This window comes from Lithobates pipiens, unplaced genomic scaffold (genome assembly GCF_037356315.1).
Source record: "Lithobates pipiens isolate NorthernLeopardFrog02 unplaced genomic scaffold, aLitPip1_a1.2 Scaffold_1, whole genome shotgun sequence".
In the NCBI taxonomy this organism is placed as follows: domain Eukaryota; kingdom Metazoa; phylum Chordata; class Amphibia; order Anura; family Ranidae; genus Lithobates; species Lithobates pipiens.
Window position 1 is genome coordinate 132356225 of NW_027507685.1, and position 20357 is coordinate 132376581.

General features: G+C 43.8%; 1 protein-coding gene and 1 pseudogene across 1 annotated transcript in view; both read left to right on the forward strand.

The window, feature by feature from the left end:
- The window catches only part of FBXW5 (F-box and WD repeat domain containing 5), a 79640-nt gene extending 61118 nt beyond the window's left edge, over nt 1–18522 (forward strand). The window contains exons 8-9 of the mRNA XM_077476920.1: nt 10415–10627; nt 14840–18522. Coding sequence (XP_077333046.1) covers nt 10415–10627; nt 14840–15071 — 445 coding nt within the window. The 3' untranslated portion in view covers nt 15072–18522. The remainder of the gene's footprint in view (nt 1–10414; nt 10628–14839) is intronic.
- On the forward strand, nt 3841–3992 carry LOC143989461 (U2 spliceosomal RNA; annotated as a pseudogene).
- Nucleotides 18523–20357: the final 1835 nt, after the last annotated feature.

Consider the following 20357-nt stretch of genomic DNA (forward strand, 5'->3'; position numbering starts at 1 on the left):
CGTCTACACCGCCTGCTCACCTCCTTTTTGTGGGGTTCCCAGTCTCCCCGCTATAGCTGGACCACACTGACACGCCCGATCTCTCGGGGCAGCTTGGCATGCCCGGATCTATATGAATACTACTTAGCCACCCAGCTAGTCACGGCGGCCTGGTGGTTCAATCCGGACACTTCCAATCCGGCTACCCAAATTGAGACGGCAGTGCTGGGGTCTCTTGAGGCACTCAAATTTTTACTTTTTCGAGGCTCCCGAGCCCCCTATCCACTGACGCCTTCAGTGCACACCACGGTGGGGGGCAGGTCTAAAAGCCATAAAATACCCTAAACAGGCAATTTCACCTAGTGCCCCCCTCTGGCGAAACCCTACCCTAGAGCACATTTATAAATTACCTGAGCCTCAGGCCTGGACCAAATTCAACATTAAAATGATGTCGCAGATTGTTTACCACTCCCTGATCCAGTTTTCCAAATTACACTCGGACTTTAATGTGCTGCAGTCCTATTTTTTTTTTAGATGCCTTCAGTAGCCACTTCTCCGGCTCCCCTCCTCAGCTAGTTCAGTCTTCCCTGGAAGATCTCCTTAGGGCTGACTGTGAGTGTCAGGGGCAAAGTGGGTGTCCATAGACATACAATTCCAGCCCCCATAGCTCTAAGGTGTCCCAAAACTGCTAGTCTTTTCAAAGGATTACTCAGCCCTCTGACGTTCCATGATAGGAACCTAATAGTAGCCAACATTTATAGACATTGCGATTAAGTACATGAATAGTAAGTAGGCTAAGGCAAGTAAGTGCAACTGAACTTAACTTAACATCTGTGTGTGCAACCTGTTTACAGCAATACCTGAGGCACCTATATATAGTCCATTAGCAGTAGATCTAGCAGGAAGTTGCAGAAAGAGCTCCGGATGTTCGAGTAGACAGTCAATGTCCCGTGCGGTTCTGAAGGAAAAAAAGAAACAAAAAGAAAGAAAAAACAGCCAAAAAATATAAAACCGTGAAGATGTCATTTGCGGAGCCAACAGGGCTCCCGACCTGTAAGGCTAAAGTAGAAAAAGCCCCAACAAGTACTCTGGGGGGGGGCCCATGGAAACACCCATAGAAATTGCTTCTAGGTGACAGATAGGGTTTCACATGCGCAGGCAACATGGAGCACTAGTGGACCGGTATCTGATTCAATGTCCTCCTCACTCCGCCGGGTCTGTGTAAATGCGATTCCAGTTTGCTTGTCGTAACCGAGCCTCAGGTTATGGTGGTGGACATTGCTGTCTTGCATCTTTAAGCGCTTTGTCTTCTCGGTCCAACCACTGCACGGTCGCCGCAGGTCAGTCAAAAAAGTGTGTCGAAACTAAGGGCAGTGACACGAAGTCGGGCTGGGTATAGCATGCCATATTGTATGTTTAGATCTCCGAGTCTTCTTGTGATGTCATTAAATGTCGCTCTTCTTTTTTGCAGCTCAGCTGAAAAATCCGGAAACAGTGAGATTCTAGAATTATCAATCTCCATTTTGCCAGGCAGGCCCCTTGGCTGTGATAGCTTGTGGCTTCACAGCCGGGTGTGCACTGCACATGCGGCAGTCGCGCTGAGCCTCCTGAATAGTCGGGCAATCTTGTGGGACATTTGACGTGTCCAAGAAGATTGCAGGGAGGGAGGGGGAGAGGAGAACTTGCACTCAGATCCCCTAGGCAGTCTGAGCATAATTAGGTACCTGTCAAATCTAAGTACCTGCTGCCTCCCAAAAAAATGCAATGCCAAATGTGACAGGGGAGGGGGGAGTGCTTAAAGCAGAATTTCCCCCTTTTGGGTGGAGCTCCGCTTTAACTTGATTTATTTTCTGCTGTGGCTCCCTTGCATGCAGTTTCTGCCATTGCCATCGGTGAGGATAATTCCCCTGTACGATACTCATGGAGTGGGGTGCTGAAATGGTATAAGCATATGAGGAGGAGTCTGCAGAAACCCAGGTGGTGACTGTCCTGTAGCAAACTCCTTGTGGCAAAGGGATGGGCAGAAGCGCTTGAGCACTGTTCTATAATGGACTGTAGACAATAATGTAGATAAACTTTGCAACTTGTGGTGTGATGTAACATCTGGTCATCCACATGAGAATCAGGTCTGAGTGGCTGAGTTTTTAGTGCCAAGTTTGAAACATATTCACTTTTATACAGTGTACATTTTTCAAACACCTACCTGATTTCCTGATCGTTTTAACGTATAAATGCATACTTTACAGGTATGTCTCATACTTGCTGTGGAGCTACAGCAATGGTACAATAAACAGTATGACCCTGGCTTACCCATGTTGCTGGTCCTTGGGGTCAAAGCTTTATCTCTCGTGGTGGGTAAAGCTCCTAAGGAGTCTTCAGGGTCTGGGTTCCATAGGGATGGTTCATGGCCCCAGCCCTGTTTATCACACTGGCTAACTACATGGGTTGTACTAGGCGCAAAGGTGAATGCCCAAGCAGGATCCAGTGCCCGAAGCAACATTACAAGCTGTCCTCGCAGTGAGGGGTCTGGGTACAGTTCCCATGGTTTTTACAGAGGTTTCACTGATCCAACTGCAGCCCTTCTATTATTGCATTAGAAGACAGTGAGGAGTTGATTGAACAATCTAAAGTAAAATAAGCTAGTTTGGCTAAGAGTGTTTTCTCCATAGGAGAGAAGAGGTCCATCAACTTAGGATGCTAGCAAAAAGCTGTGGACTTACAGAATGGGGTAGGGTTATAGGCAGTTTGTCCTCCAAAGCTTTGCCAGTGTCCAGTCACCTGAAGGTACCAGCCTATAACTTGGGGTCTTCGAATATCAAGCCAGTGTATGTATTCCTAAATGGTGGACTTAGGCCGCGTACACACGGGCGGACTGTTCACCCAACTTTGTCCGCTGAACAGTGTTTGGGCGGACAGTCCGCTCGTGTGTGGGCTTTCAGCGGACAGTTTCAGCGGACAGTTGGACGGACAAGGTTTTTCGGAAATTCCGAAAAACTGTCCGCTGAAACCTTGTTTGAGCGAACAGTCCGCCCGTGTGTAGGCTTGTTCGTCAAACAAAGTTGCGCGCATGCTCAGAAAGGATTTTCACGCCGAAAGCTATAATGCAGTGTATAGGACGTCGTATTTTTCGTCCCGTCGTACGTGCCGTTCACGTCATCGCGCACGGTTTCAGCAAACTGTTCGTCCGTCGTGTGTGGCCATGTCCGTCCATGCTAAGTTTGAGCGGACTGTTTGCCGAAACTGTTGGACGGACAAAGTTGGGCGAACAGTCCGCGCGTGTGTACGCGGCCTTATTTGTTCCCTTTTGGTCTGTTTAATATACAATTGGGAATAATTTGTTATATTTGGCAAAAAAAAAAAACGTGTTTATCATGTCATAAATTCAGGGCTGCTCTGTGTCCTCTGCATACTTTGTGTGTTATCTCAAAGCCCCCTCCTATTTATTTTATCCAGGGCTACAAGATGATTAGCTCTGATGTTATAGAGATATGTAGTTGGGTGGGAGGGGTTGAATAGTGTAGAAGGACCGTACAATACTTAGTTCACACAAAATTCTGCCAGCTTCCAATAGAGCGGAATTGATTTCTGGCAGATCAGCAGGTATTTTTCTGTACTTGCAGGGTCTTCAACTGCTTCTTGTTCTGGAAAGATGGACATACCACATCATTGATCACCGTAAAGAGCCTATGACATAGGCCCTTTACCATATGATCAGCTGTGTCCAATCACAGTATAAACAGGAAATGCTGGTTATCTGCATTCCTCTCCTCTCACTGACAGCACATTAGGAGAGGAAAGCCGGTAAGCAGCATTCCTCAGCTGGGACATCTGCACTGACAGGGCAGACCATCAGTGCCACCTATCGCTTCTCGGCCTTTTGGCTAAGATCAAGTGTAGTATCTGTTCTTATCAGTTACCAGGAGGTGGCGCTTGCTTTCGTCCCTGTTCTACGGCGAGGTGGAGCACGGGTGGAGGTTGCTATGCAAAACCTGTTGGTGTAAAGGTGACCCGAAGCGGTTCGTAGCCGAAAGGGAAGCCTTCTGATGGGGATGGAGAACCACTGGTCGGGGCCAGGGGAGGGGACCCTGGCCTTCTTGTGGCAGCTTTAGCTCCGGTCAGTTTTTCGTGAGGGAACGTTTGTTCCCCTGTTTCCAACAGGGGGGTGGCCTGTACTTCCCGAATGTAATTAGGTAGGAGTGATGGGAGCGAGGGTGAGGCCTGATGGCAAAGGGTCTCACTAAGCTCCTGGATCTCCATGCCTTTCTGGCTGGGGTGGGGGCTGCTGTGGTCTGGGTTGGGGGGTCGGGGATGCTTCTTTGAAAAAGCCTATGGTGATGTGACCCTGAAGTGGCAGTTCAGGGGTGCCTTACATTCACTGTGATTTATCACTTTGAAGTTTGGCACCATGGACACTTCACTGTATACACACTTTTTCACACCTGCCTCTAGGGCCGGGCCTTTGGCTAGGACCAGAGGAATTTTTGATTCCTGGCCAGAGGGCCTGGTCATTGCGTTTACACAATGGCCACTCTTTTCACTCTCCTTCTCCACTATCCCTTCCCCACTTTTTATTTATTTTATTTTGTGTGTTGTGTGTCACGTTTTATGTTTGTCACTGCACGTGTGGCGAGCAGGGTGTCAGTCCTCGGACCTATCCTGAAAGTCTTGTGGGAGGGTCTCCGTTCGGGGGAGCCCCTACCCTAGTACCTGGGTGTGTATGTTTCGGCAGACCTTCCGGAGAAAGGCGGTCGTCCGGCTTCGGCTGGATGGGCCATGAATATGGTACCTTTGTCCCCGTCTGGAGCCTAACGCCCCGGGGGATCAGGGTTAGGTCCTTCCTAGTGGAGGACAGCAGACACCCGTGGCACGGTTTTGTGTTTCACTTTTTGTGTGTGCACTTTTTTTTGGGCCCCGGGTGGAAGTTTTTTGGGGTGTTTTGCACGCCATAGGCTTTTTTCAATAGAAAAAAATCAGTGCCACCTCATCAGCGCCCGTCAATGACGGAAAAAACTAACTTACTAAATTTTATACCAGAAACTAAGAGAAACTTTTTTTTTTGTTTGATATTTTTATCATTTGTTTAGCAAAGAAAAAAAAAACATTGGTGAATAAATACCACCAAAAGCAAGCTCTATTTGTCTTAAAAAAAAAATAATAATAATAATTTGGCCTGGGCAGGAAGGTTGTTACATAGTTGGTAAGGTTGAAAAAAGACACCAGTCCATCTAATTCAACCTGTGGTGTATGTGTGCGTTTTATGTCAATAGTACATCGTATATGCCTGTATGTTGTGATCGTTAAGATGCCCATGTAATAGTTTTTTTAAACGATCAATGCTCCCTGCTTGTACTACTGCTTGTGGAAGAGAATTCCACATCCTTACGGCTCTGATGATAAAGAACCCTCTACGCAGATTACGGTTAAGGAGGTTGTAAACTCTTGTAAAAACTTGTAAGACAAAAGGTATAATGAGCTAGTGTGCATCGCATACTAGCTCATTATGAAATACTTAGAACTAAGCCCTGCAGCCGCCCCGGCACACTGCTGAGACAGCTTTTTCCCCAATGTTTCTTCTGGGTTCGGGGCTGCGGCACTGAGTGGTCGGAGCCCTGATAACGTCACTTCCGCACATGCACGCTGGAGCCGCCGGTCATGGCACAAATCTTTGAAGAAACAGTACGGGTGGCCGTTCCTTCAGAGCGCATACACCAGGGATTTCTCCGGCTGCATGTACAGTAAATATTCCAAACTGTACAAGTTTAAGAGATATTTACAGTACTTTATAGGTAAGCCTAGTAGTAGAGTTTACTTTCTCTTTTAAACTGCTTCTCTTCCAATTTCAGTGAATGGCCACCTGTCCCCGTAACCAAGGTCCTTCAGTCCCTTTTATTAGCTTTGTTGCTCTTCTCTGAACGCTTTACAGTTCCAGTACATCCTACTTGAGGACTTGTGCCTAGAACTGGACAGAATACTCCAGATGATGGGGTGAAAGTGCCCAGTAGGCAAGTGGTTAACGTGACCTATGCTTTAAATCCTGTTCCATTTAAAGCATGTTAAACCGCATAGTTCTTCTGCAGTGTCATTTTTATTTTTCTATTCTGTAAAGTACCTGATTGATCCTGCCTGTTTCTGTGCCCCCTAGTGTGCTGACCAAGATAATCATGGCTGCTGATCCATGATACTGTGGTCAGTTTACATGCCTTCATCATCCTGCAGTCTCTCCCTCTCCCTCCTAGCTCCTGTGTGTGAGCCTCTGCCCTCCTGCCGCTATCCTGTGTGCTAGTCAGTGCTCACAATTACTGCCAGCCCCTCTGTTATAACAAGATATACTACACAGTGTATGTGTTTTTTATTTTAATTCTACGGCTAAATTCATTATTAAACATCGCCAATGTAAGATCACGACTTCCTGGCTGACATCATAGGGGGATTTCAGCCCCTCCCTCTGTAGTCTTTAGATCAGGGAAGGAGAGCGGTGGGTGGTCACATAACCACACATTGACAATGTGAAAAAAGATACAGTGGAGATCGAAAGTTGGGCACCCCAAGTAAAAATGTGTATTAATGTGCATAACGAAGCCAAGGAAAGATGGAAAAATCTCCAAATGGCATCAAATTACAGATTAAACATTCTTATAATATGTCAAAAAAAGATAGATTTTATTTCCATCATTTACACTTTCAAAATTACAGAAAACAAAAAAAATGGCGTCTGCAAAAGTTTGGGCACCCTGCAGAGTTAATATCTTGTACTGCCCCCTTTGGCAAGTATCACAGCTTGTAAACGCTTTTTGTAGCCAGCCAAGTCTTTCAATTCTTGTTTGAGGTATCTTTGCCCATTCTTCCTTACAAAAGTGTTCCAGTTCTTTGAGATTTCTGGGCTGTCTGTCACGCACTGCTCTTTTAAGGTCTATCCATAGATTTTCAATAATGTTGAGGTCAGGAGATTGTGAAGGCCATGGCAAAACCTTCAGAATACACCTCTTGATGTAATCCCCCGTGGATTTTGAGGTGTGTTTAGGATCATTATCCATTTGTAGAAGCCATCCTCTCTTTAAATTCAGCTTTTTCACAGATGGCATCAAGTTACCATACAAAATTTGCTGAAATTTTATTGAATCCATTTTTCCTTCTACTCGTGAAATGTTCGCTGTGCCACTGGCTGCAGTACAACCCCAAAGCGTGATTGATCCACCCCCATGCTTAACAGTTGGACAGAGGTTCTTTTCATTAAATTCTGTGCCCTTTCTTCTCCAAACGTACGTTTGCTCATTCCGGCCAAAAAGTTATATTTTAACCTCATCAGTCCGCAGAACTTGTTTCCAAAATGCCTCAGGCTTGTCTATATGTTCATTTGCAAAGTTCAAACGCTGATTTTTGTGGTGAGGACGTAGAAGAGGTTTTCTACTGATGACTCTTCCATGAAGACCATATTTGTGCAAGTATCTCTTTATAGTAGAATAGTGTACCACAACTCCAGTGTCTGCCAGATCTTTCTGGAGGGATCGTGCAGTCAAACGTGGGTTTTGAATTGCTTTTCTCACAATCCTGCGAGACTGTTCTGTCTGATATTTTTCTTGGTCTTCCAGAACTTGCTTTAACTTCCACTGTTCCTGATGACTGCCATTTCTTAATTACATTCCAAACAGAGGATATTGACATCTGAAAAGGCTTTGCTATCTTCTTATAGCCTTCTCCAGCTTTGTGAGAGTCAACTATTTTCAGTTTCAGTTTTCTAGACAACTGCTTAGAAGAACCCATGGTGCTGATTGTTGGGGCAAGGTCAGATGAGTCTGGCCATTTAAAACCTTTGAGATTGACATCACCTGGTCTTCCCAGACGATTATGGAGAACAATCCATGACACTGGCAGATCTCAGCTTTGCAAAGGGGGCAGTGCATGCTATAAATTCTGCAGGGTGCCCAAACTTTTGCAGATGCCATTTTTTTGTTTTCTGTAATTTTGAAAGTGTAAATAATGTAAATAACTTTTTTGACATATAAGAATGTCTAATCTGTAATTTGATGCCATTTGGAGATCTTTCCTTGGCTTCGTTATGCACATTAATACACATTTTTACCTGGGGTGCCCAAACTTTCGATCCCCACTGTATTTAGCAACAGAATAAAAAAAAAAAAACACACGCTGTGTAGTATAGCATGTTATAACAGAGGGGCTGGCAGTAATTGTGAGCACTGACTTTGCAACCACTTTAACCCTTTCACTGCCAGGTCTGTATGCCCTACAGACTTTCAGCACTGCTTCCAGCTGACCAGATCAGTACGCCATATGGACCTCATTCCTCCTTGTCACTTCCATGACCAGGAACTTATAGCAGAATTATTAATCAAACTGCTCAAAATTTCAAGAGCAATCGGCGGACAGATTCCTCGCTGAGCAGTCATGTGGAAGGGGCCTAAGGGTAGACATGCACCTAAATCTCCCTTGCCTCTGAAGCTTGATCTGCATTAAGTTTACATTCCTGTGGCTACTGACAGGATAGTGAGGAAGCCATCCGCTGCTTCCTCACACCATTTTAAAAATTTTACCGACAAATGCACCGCAATCATAGGTTGGTCTTTTTTTCAACCTCACCTACTATGTAACCACATGTATTGCACATGGTTGAGGGGCATTTGCCGTGACTTGAATTGACTTGAATGTGCATCATTTGGCAGGTGAAAAGCAACTTTGCCGTGGGCACAAAGCATTGCAGCTGCAGCAGGTAAACAACCCCCATCTGCTGCCTATTGCACCTTAAGGGGGGGAATGTTGGTGGGTGGAAACACAGCTCAACAGCACATTTTTGCCACCCCCAACTGCAAGTCTAAACAAGGCCTAGCGTGTCATTCCCGTGGGGCATACAACAAGGGTGTGTTTAGCTGCACAGCAATTCACAAGTGTTCCATGCATCCCCATGCAGGCAATCACATCACTGTCAATTGGTATACGCTGGCTGCAGGGGAATGCGCATTCCTGTGTAGGCAGTTCCATTCATGTCAATTGGGACACAGTGGATGTATGGACACTTGGAGGCACGTCTGTGAACTCACGCGGTCTGCATTTGCCTACACCGGAACTGATGTCAGATTTGTCCCTTAATATAATTGGGACTACCTGCACAGGGATGTGCAGAACATGGCTCTCCATATGGCCATCCACGGGCGAATGCTTTAGTACAACCTATGTAAGTTATGTTGTGTTTTGTATGCTAATAATAATTTAAAATTTTAATCATAATTTTAGTGTTTTCTGAGTTAAAACAGCAAATTTATAAACATTTGCATTGTGCAACTATTGTCCCCTTTTTATTTTACTGAGCATGTGCTTTCAGAAAATATATGGTTTGGGGTGTGTGGTCTTTTACAAACTCTGAAAGCTGTAAGTAAAATATGGAAACCTTCTATAAAAAATACGCTTATTTACAGTTTCGCGTACATTCAATTTTAACAATTTCGCAAAAAGGTGCAATTTAAAATTTATTCGGAACTGAGCAGGGGTTTTAGTAATGTGCTGTGTTTGTATCTGCTAGTAATGATTTTGGTGTATTTTTTGTGAAAATATTGATTTGTTAAAAATGGATGCAAATATCACAAGGTTTGGGGGCCTTTTACAATCTGTGAAAGCTGAAAATGAAAACCTCCAGATTTTTTGAGAAATTTGGATATTTACATTTTTGTGCATGTTCAATTTTAACCATTTTGCTAAAAGTTGCAATTTAAAATGTACAAATATTTGTTATTTGTTAACTCGATACAGGTTAAAGTGTTTCTAAACCCACAACAGTAAAATCAGTCTGTATATACAGTAAATCATGCTTGTTATACTCACTGTATAACCTAAGGGGTTAATTCTCTGCATATTTTCAGAGTCTATAGAGTCAGGCTGCACATGCTTAGTTTGATGTGTATTGCTAGAGAGGTTTTTCTTTTCTTGGGAGGGTGCATGTGTTCAGCACAGAGCCAGACAGAGGGTCAGGGGTCCTGGATCCTGATAAGTCAATCGTGACAGAAATAAAAACGCCTCCTGCAAGCTTTACTAGGAACTGATAGAAATCGCATGACTGCTATATAGTGCTGATGAAAAAAAAAGGTGTTTATTTACTAAAACTATTGCATTTCAATGCTCTGTGTACTGTGGGAGACCATATATAGTGAATGCAGGATCCAGGGTTTAGTAACACTTTAGGCTTTTATATTTAGCAGGAATTATGTAAAATGTTCTGTGTTTTTATCTGCTGATGATGACTTGGTGTATTTTTAGTAAAAATATTATTTTGATACATCTTTGCCAAAATATCATGAGGCCCTAAAAATCAGTAGCACTTTTTTTTTTTATTCTACTGGTCATGTGCTTTCAGAAAATATATGGTTTGGCAGTGAAAGGACAAGTGTTTTAAGGTTGCTAATGAATCCTGTCGCCCCCTCCTCGATAGGTATCTCTATGTCAATAGCCGACCCTGGCCTCTTGACTGTGTGATCTCAAACCCCATGGATCCTCCACCCATCGCAGAGGAAATAGAACTACGAGTCTTTGACCTGCGGACCTTGAGGGAGGTGAAGGAGCCTCTTCGAGCTCATCGTGCCTACACCCCAAATAACGAGTGCTTCTTCATCTTTCTGGATGTTAGCAAGGACTTTGTGGCCAGGTGAGAGCAGGGGGGAAACTATGCCTTCCTAATATTTTTGTATAAAAGTGGCCTTGTTGCCCAATCAGATACTAGCTGGCACTTCTTTTCTACTGCAGCTTTACAATAGAAAAAAATAAATCCGATTCGCTTATATGAAACAATGTTTTATCTTTTTAATAGCAGTCTTTATTGAGTGAGTGTACAGCTTGTATAACCGTGTAAATTTTAACAGTATAAATTTGCTGTCCCCTCAAAATAACTCAACACACAGCCATTAACCACTTTCCACCCAAGGTACGTCATATGATGTTATGGACATTGAGTGGGGATATCTGGATAATGCCTGCAGCTACAGGCATCACCCAGATCTTATTTTATTTTTTTATTCCCCCCCATAAGAACAATCATAGCCCGCCCCTCTGGTGCTTCTCCCGGCTCACCCATGCGATGGGTGAGCCAGAGAACAAATCGGTTGCCGTCTGAAGTTTACCATACAGATTTATGGTGACCAAATGGTCCCCAGTCATCTCTATGACCCTCGGAGGCCGGTGGAAGTAAACAAATCTGAGGGCGCATCTGGAAAGGCCGAGAGGGGTTTATTTTTTCTTTCTTTTTTTTTTTTTTATCCCAGCCTTTGCAGCCTGGAGGAGAGATGTGGGGTCTTATGTACCTTATGTATCTTTATGTACATAAAGCGGACCTGTTACACACTATTCCTATTACAAGGGATGTTTACATTCCTTGTAATTGTAAAAAGTGATCAAATTTTTTTTAATTTTTTAAAGAAAGTGTAAAAGTAAAATAAAGAATAAAAAAATTAATTGAAAGTGCCCCTCCCAGTCCCTACGCACAGAAGCGAACCCACACGTAAGTCGTGCCCACATATATATACCATATTTGCCGGTGTAGAAGACGACCCCCCTAATTTTCCAGTCTTTGCCTATACTCGCCATATAAGGCGACCCCCATTCTGAGGCTTCATATTTCCTTGTTGATGGAGCTGGAGCTATAGCGAGCTGAACCAATCACAGCAAGCAATGTATTCTAGTAATAAATACAAAGCCTGTTCGGATTGGCAGAGGCTGTAACATCATCAGCCTGCGCCTCTCTGACTCTCAAAGCCAATCTGAGCAGGCTACTGTATGTAGCCTGCTTGGATTGGCAGAGGTTGATACTCCAATCCATGCATTAATAGAATACATCGCTTGTGGGCATTGATTCTGCAGTGTATACTGTATGTAGCCGAAGCTACATACAGTATTACTGCACATCCACCATTGGGTGGGCTAAACATCCAGCGGGTAGCATTTAGTACCCCGTGTATAAGACGACCCTCACTTTTTGGCCTTTTTTTTTTTTTTTTTTTTTTTTAAAGTGTAAAAGGTCATGTGCCAGAAAATACGGTAAACGATGTTCAAATCACACATGTGAGGTATCGCCTCCTGCATTAGAGCAAAAGCATCAATTCTAGCTTTTTTACATGTAGGAGCAAAGTGCCAGAATTGGTCCGGATGGGAAGTGGTTAATTTCTAAACTGCTGCCAACAAAAGTGAGTACAGTTCTAACTGAAAATGTCCAAATTGGGCCCAAAGTGTCAATATTCTGTGTGGCCACCATTTATTTTCCAGCACTGCCTTAACCCTCTTGGGCATGGAGTTCACCAGAGCTTCACAGGTTACTACTGGAGTCCTCTTCCACTCCTCCATGACGACATCACGGAGCTGGTGGATGTTGGAGACCTTGTGCTCCTCCATCTTCCATTTGAGGATGCCCCACAGATGCTCAATAGGGTTTAAGTCTGGAGAAATGCTTGGCCTTACCCTCAGCTTCTTTAGCAAGGCAGTGGTCATCTTGAAGGTGTGTTTGGGGTCATTATGTTGGAATACTGCCCTGCAGCCCAGTCTCTGAAGGGAGGGGATCATGTGCTGCTTCAGTATGTTACAGTACATGTTGGCATTCATGGTTCCCTCAATGAACTGTAGCTCCCCAGTCCCAGCAGAACTCATGCAGCCCCAGACCATGACACTCCAACCACCATGCTTGACTGCAGGCAAGACACACACTTGTCTTTGTACTCCTCACCTGGTCGCTGCCACACATGCTTGACACCATCTGAACCAAATTTCATCTTGGTCTCATCAGACCAAAGGACATGGTCCTTAGTCTGCTTGTCTTCAGAAAACTGTTTGTGGGCTTTCTTGTGCATCATCTTTAGAAGAGGCTTCCTTCTGGAACGACAGCCATGCAGACCAATTTGATGCAGTGTGTGGCGTATGGTCTGAGCACTGACAGGCTGACCCCCACCTTCAACCTCTGCAGCAATGCTGGCAGCACTCATACATCTTTTTCCCAAAGACAACCCTCTGGGTATAACGCTGAGCACGTGCACTTAACTTCTTTGGTCAAACATAGTGAGGCTTGTTCTGAGTGGAACCTGTCCTTCTAAAATGCTGTATGGTCTTGGCCACCACCCTGCAGGGTCTTGGCAAACTTCTTGGATCCTAGGCAATCTTTATGCAGAGCAATGGTTCTCAACGCCTGTCCTCAGGACCCACTAACAGGCCAGGTTTGCAAGATAACTGAAATACATCACAGGTGATATCATTTGCTGCTCAGTAATTGCAGTATTCTAGTCTGCATCTCCCCAAGGTATTACTCAAAATCTGGCCTGTTAGTGGGTCCCGAGGACATGAGTTGAGAACCACTGATGTAGAGCAACAATTTTTTTTTTTTTTTTTTTTTAGATCCTCAGAGTTCTTTGCCATGAGGTGCCATGTTGAACTTCCAGTGATCAGTATGAGAGCGATAACACCAACTTTAACACACCTGAGACCTTGTAACATTAACAAGTCACATGACGGGGGAGGGAAAAAGGCGAATTGGGCCCAATTTTACAATTTCACTTAGGGGTGTACTCACTTTTGTTGCCAGCGGTTTAAACATTAATGGCTGTGTTGAGTGCTATACAAGTTGTACACTCATTACTTTACATTATAGCAAAGTGTCATTTCTTCGGTGTTAAAATAAAATATTTACAAAAATGTGAGGGGTGTACTCACTTTTGTGAGATACTGTATATATCTAGGCAGCCATTGCGTGCGCTGATTATCAGTGTAGATGTTGCTTTCACGCAAGCCGGTTATCGGCTCTCCTCAAGCTGTCAGTGCGAGCAAAGGAATGCCGATAACTGGCTTGTATTTACATCGTAATCAGCTGTGATTTGAAGCAGCTGATCATGTGGTAAAGGGCCACTGTGCTGGGCCTAATTGTCTTAAGGACATAGCAATCACAGAGCATGCTACTTCGATCACGGAAGGACGTCCTATGATGTCCTCCCAGAACTAGCTGTCATTTGGCTATGGCGTGGTTGGCAAGTGGTTAAAGCTCATTTCTGGGGAAACAAAAATCCTCCCATGCAATGGGGCTGCCCCCCTGCACTGCAAGGTATTTATGCCTTGGGTAGGGTGGGAGAGAGAAACAAAAAAACTGTTTTACTGAGCCCTTTGTTTTGGCGGTGTGTGGATGCAATCTGGTAAAGAAAACTGCTCTTTCTAGGACTAAATATAAATGTACATTTAACTCTTGCAAGAACCCTGGAGTTCGACTTCTGCTTTAAAGGAATTTCCAGTTCTAAAGTTTACATTTTGTGGTGATAGAGCACCAAACACATGTAAAAGTGTGTATCCTATAACTTGCAGGCTACTGTTTATTGTAAAAATGTTCCTTTTAAAGCCTCCTTCATAGGCACCAAATACTGAGTGGCTGGTCTTCTGGCCCTGTGAGCGTACACAGCAGCCACTGCCAGTGTAATGAGTTTCACAAACTCACCCGCCCCTTCTGCCATTCACAGAGCTTGTATTTTTACCATTCTCCCCCAATGCATCATGTTCTGTAAATGGGTAGAGGAGATCCTGTCACTTAACTGCTGTTCCTCCATTCACTGAACGCAATGCATGGTGGGAGATTATTATTACAAGCTCTCCGAATTGTGGAGCAAGCAAACCAGCGGTGCAATTTCTCTCAGTAGCAGTTACTAACGCCGTGCCAGAAGGGTAGTATTTGGCAACTATGAAGGGAATATTTTTACCAGAAATTGGGATGCATAATTAAGGTGTTTGATGATGCTGCAACCTGTAAAAATATTAAACATCAATGTTAATGGAGTATAAACATCATACTTTGTGAAAATTGGCTAATAATTGTCTAATATGCTTTTTTTTTTTGGCCCAGTGGAGCAGAGGATCGCTGTGGCTACATCTGGGACCGCCATTATAATGTCTGCCTAGCCAAGCTGCCTCATGAAGATGTAGTGAACTCTGTGGCTTTCTGTCCAGTGGATCAGGAATTACTGCTCAGCGTCAGTGATGACTTTACAATTAAAGTGTGGCGTTCGGCCCGCTCCCAGCGCAGCACCGCGGATCTGCTAGAGTCCAGCTCTTGGCTGCCGTCCCACATGAGCTGAGAATTTATCCACACTTTTTTTTTTTGTTTCATTTTTAAACCTGGCTATTCATGTATCGAGCCCCAGCATACTGCTCTCTGCGTTGCAGATTATGATGGGCAGAATATAAAATGGCATTGCAGTTGGAATGTAATCTAGAGGTATGTGTCCATTAGGAGTCCTCTGGATCTTTTGACGTCTATGTTCTTTCTGAGAATGTTTGGAAAAAGCCTGCACCATCAAGAAGTAGGTCAGTCCAGGCAATTGACATTTAAGGAGCACAGGAGGATTTTCTCTATTAATAAACTCTTCAAACGACCACAGAAGGGCCTGTGAAATTTGTCAGTCTAATATTAGTGTATAATTTATTTTCATTATATTGTGTGGCATCCTAATTTTTTGTTGTGTATTCTTTAACATGCTCCTGGCTAATAACTGCCCCAATTTTTGTTAAATCTGAGTATCTGGTATCCTTTTAAATGCCAGCATCTTCACTACAAAGTGCTTTTTAAATGTTCAAGAATAGAAAATGTCTCTATTCTCAGATTTTCTAGTCTTGGACAGTTATGGAAGGGTTGGAACCTTTTGTCTGGTTTTATTGCAGAGTCGCCAGTGGATACTTACCTTTTACTTTCTGTACTGGTGACACAAGAAGAGAGTTGAGACCATGAAAAATTCCAGCTTTGATGGTTATTTACAGAACAGGTGTCACCAGTAGAAGATTTCCCTTCTATTCCTGAACCAGCATTTTTAAATTTCCTATTGCCATTTTCCAGCTGACAAATAATGGACCCCCAACTCCCCAGGAGAGCAATAAAACCCCACAAGAGATCCTAAACCACCTTATCCAAAACTAGGATATTTAAAGGGGTTGTAAGCCCTCATGTTTTTCACCTTAAGGCAGGGGTCTCAAACTGGCGGCCCTCCAGCTGTTGCAAAACTACAAATCCCATGAGGCATTGTAAGGCTGACCGTTACAAGCATGACTCCCACAGGCAGAGGCATGATGGGACTTATAGTTTGGCAACAGCTGGATGACCACCAGTTAGAGACCCCTGTCTTAAGGCATTCTATGTGTCAATAACCACCCCCAGTCGTTTCTCTCTTCCCACCTCAGTTTTACGCACCTGAGCCCTGTATTTCCTACACCGAAGACGCGTTCTTCCCCCTCTGCCCATTGTCTTGGCTCTTGTTTTCAAAGATTGACAGCAGTGGGAGCCAATGACGTTGCTGCCATCAATGAAATCCAATGACGCAGGCACCAAGTATGGCATTCCGCATCTATGGACACAAAAGCTGGACCTGGGGGAGGGGGTTTATACAATGCAGGGAAGAATGAGCTACCAGTGCCACCGGAGGACCCCAGAAGTTGAGGATCAGTCCACTCTGTGCAAAACGAACTGCACAGTGGAGGAAAGTATGACATTTAAAAAAAAAAAGCCTTGCAATCTCTTTAATTTGGCCTCCAGAAACTGGTGTATGCAGTTTTACAGAACAGATTTCATGATTTTTGCCAAGTGAAGTGATCAGAAATATTTTTGAGAGGCGACTCCCTGTGTATAAAATGTAATATAACCACTTCCCTACCAGGCCATAGTAAAATGACGTACTTGACTTTGTTGGGGAATAGCTGCATATCTTTTTATTTTTATTTTTTTTTTTTTTTCAGCCGGCGATTCTGTGCACAATAAGAACGATTATAGTGGCAGTTCCACTGCTTTTTCGTTCTTATAGGCGATGAGTGGGGACGTCCTCTCACCACCATCCGGTGCTTCTCCAGGCTCTCCCGTGCCATCGGGGGCCCGGAGAAAGAATCGCCTGCCCCCAGGTGACTAGTATACATTATTTCCTGTGACCAGATGATCACCAGACATCTCGATGAAGGTCGAAGGACCGGGCGCGACGTTATGATAACCCACATTGTAAACAAAGCCGCAATCTCAGTTGGCAGCATGAGATCGGTAAATTATTTATTTTTTTCCCCCAACTTCATGCTTTACAGCCTGGAAGAGAGATGTGGGGGTCTTATTAATCCCGCATCTCTCCATAAAGAGGACCTGCCAAAATGGATTCCTATTACATGGGATGTTTACATTCCTTGTAATAGGAAAAAAGTTAGGCCCCTTTCACACTGGGGCTACAGTGCCTGAAAAAAAAAAAAAAATAAATAAAAAAAAAAAAGGGGGGGGGGGGGTCCCTTTCAATCCAGTGCAAAAGCCAGAGGGCTTTCACACTGGCGCGGTGCGCTAGCAGGACGGTGAAAAAAGTCCTGCTAGCAACATCTTTGGAGCGGTGAAAGAGCGGTGTATACACCGCTCCTACCCATTGAAATTAATGGGGCAGCGCCGCTATACTGCCAGGAAAGCACCGCTGCAGCGGTGCTTTGACCCTTTTTCGTCTGCTAGCGGGGGTTAAAACCGCCCCGCTGGCAACCGAATACCGCCGCAAAAATGCCACCAACGCCCACACCACCCAAGTGTGAAAGGGGCCTAAATGTTTTTAAAAACGCACCTGTCTGCGGTAGCTAATGCTCAGAAGCGAACACACACATAAGCCCCATTTACACATGTGAGGTATCGCCGCGTGTGTTAGAGCGAGAGCAATAATTCTAGCCCTAGACCTCACCGCCTCTGTAACAATATTCAAAGCATCGCCTATGGAGATTTTTTCACATTATACAAAAAAATTGGGCTAACTTTACTGTTTTGTTATTTTTTAATTCATGAAACAGTTTGTTTTTTTTCCCCAAAAAAAGGGCATTTGAATAACTGAGCAAATACCATGCAAGATAAAACAAAAGTAGCAATGACTGCCATTTTTTTCCCTAGGGTGTCTGCTAAAAAAAAAAAAAAAAAAAAGTTTGAGGGTTCTGAGTAATTTTCTAGCAAGAAAATTTTATTTTTATTTTACATATAGTAGAGAAAGTGTCAGACTTGGCCTGGTCTGGAAGTGGTTAAGAAACCATGCCACGTAAGGTAGAACCCTTTTATAATAGAAGTGCCCACTCTTGATGCAAACTCTATGCTTTACACATTTAGGGTAGAAGCAAGAGGTTTGCATAAATCTCCAACAGCACACACTTGCTTTGCTCCACCACAATTGTTTATATATCAGGAGCCAAAAGTAAACACTAAAGTACTTCTGGGTATGGAGGAAGTAACGCCCACACACCAAAGTCCTGTGTAAGCGCCAACTCTGCTTACACAGGACTTTACCATCACTCTTCATTTATTTTCAATCCCATACAGTATAAAGTTAGTGAAAAGGCTCACCCATGCAAGGTGAAGCAGGTTCATTTTACGTTGCAGTGATGTTTTAAGTTTCTTGAAATTGTCTGAAAACTCCCCTGTGTGGGGGCCACCAATATTGTTTCAGGGTCCATAATCCAGATCCTTTCCATATATTTCCTAGTTTCAACTGTCATCTTTTTCCCTTCTAGAGCTCTGTACAAATAAATACTTCCTGCACGTGACTGTGAAGTCTAATTTATTTTTTTTGCTTGCAGGTTTATGGAGTGCTGAGCAGAAACATTGCCCTGAGGGGTAGTCAGGTGCTGACTGTCCTCTATGGCTGGGAATTGGGGGGGGGGGGGGGGTGTGTGTGTGTGTGTGTGTGTGTGTGTGTGTGTGTGTGTGTGTGTGTGTGTGTGTGTGTGTGTGTGTGTGTGTGTGTATGTATACACACTTTAGGGAATTAATTTGAAATTACTTTTCAAATGGTTGCTATTCAGTGCCAAAACATAGGTAGGTAATGCAAATTCTTCAAATGTTTTTCCACTGACAAGATTACAAATAGATAAAATCGAGAACCAAATAAAGATAATGAGATGAGCTAATAGATTTTATATACTTTATTATGTTATCATGCAACAAAGTTTTTAAAAAGTGTACTAACATTATTAAAAATAACTTGATAGTAAATCAAACTGCTTTGAGTTCTAGTGCGCCTATAAATAGTTTTGTTATAGTGCATACAGGCATAAATTGTGCATCTTACCTTCTGAATCTGGTCTGTAATATGGAGGTTAATAGGAGCTGAATCATTTGATCTCTGAACATGACCAGTGTCAATGCATAATGACAACACTTCTGGTGTGTAGTTACAATGGAAACCCCGCTAACAAGTGTAAATCCTGGTGCCAGCTATGAGACGTTCCCTTCTAGTGCAAACATGTATCTGTGCAAAAACAGCGTGTCACTCTTCAAAGCTGTGTGCCACAACATACATATTTTCATGACTTGAGATGTTTCATGTTAGGCAGCGCATTCAAACTGAAAGGGTTGCATTTTAAGCAACACATCTCCTTTCAATTTGAATAGCACCAAAGCACATACATTGATTTACTCCCAACAGCCTGTTACAAAAAAACAGAGCAGAGTTGGCTTCCAGCACTCTTGGACTGACACGTTAGCAGAGTTTGTCTTGGAATATACTGTGTAGGCATTCAAGAGATGCTTGGTGGGATCAAAGCCTTAAGCCAAGCTCCTAATTGATCTATTCACCTGAAAAAAGACCTTACCTTGATGCCAAGTGCTGCCACACATCACTTTTACTGCTGTCACAAGGAATGTAAACATCCCTTGTGACAGTAATAGGCGGTGACAGGTATTCTTTATGGAGGGATCTAAAAGACTCCAAATCCCTCCTTTGCACTTCAAAGTATTCAGATCACCAAAAAATCTGAATACTGCATATTTTTTTTAATCCAGTGCCATTGGCAGCCGAGTAAACAGGAAGTGACGCCATGACGTCACTTCCGTGTTTACATCAAGGAGACTGGAACAAAGCTGTTTCCGGCCTTTGTTCCAGTCTGTCACTAGCCGCCGGAAGAACCGGATCGCCGATTGGTTCTCCGGTGCCACCAGGGGAGGGGGGGGCGTCCCCTCCCGCTCCTCTGGGATAACAACCGATCGGCTTTTAGCCGCATCGGTCAATATCCTCAGAAAGCTGATCGCCTGCTCTAAACAATGGTACTAGGATGATGCCTGCAGCTGTGGGCATCATCCCAGTATAACCCCCCTGAAAGCAGAGTACACACATCTGCGTATGCTCGGCGGGAAGGGTTTAATAAGGCGTGAAACCTCCATGTTTCTATTCCATGCTAGACCTTTTGGCACTATTGGCTGACCAGATGGCCTCAGCCACACTGAAAAAGATCCACATTTAAAACTGTAAAAAAAGTTTAGTAAGTGCCATAATGACTGACATGCATTACAATCTTCATGTCGACTCCATCAGTGATCAAACGTATGGTGTGTATTTACATATTGCACTCGCTCTTAATTCCAGCTCGGGAGGCAATATATC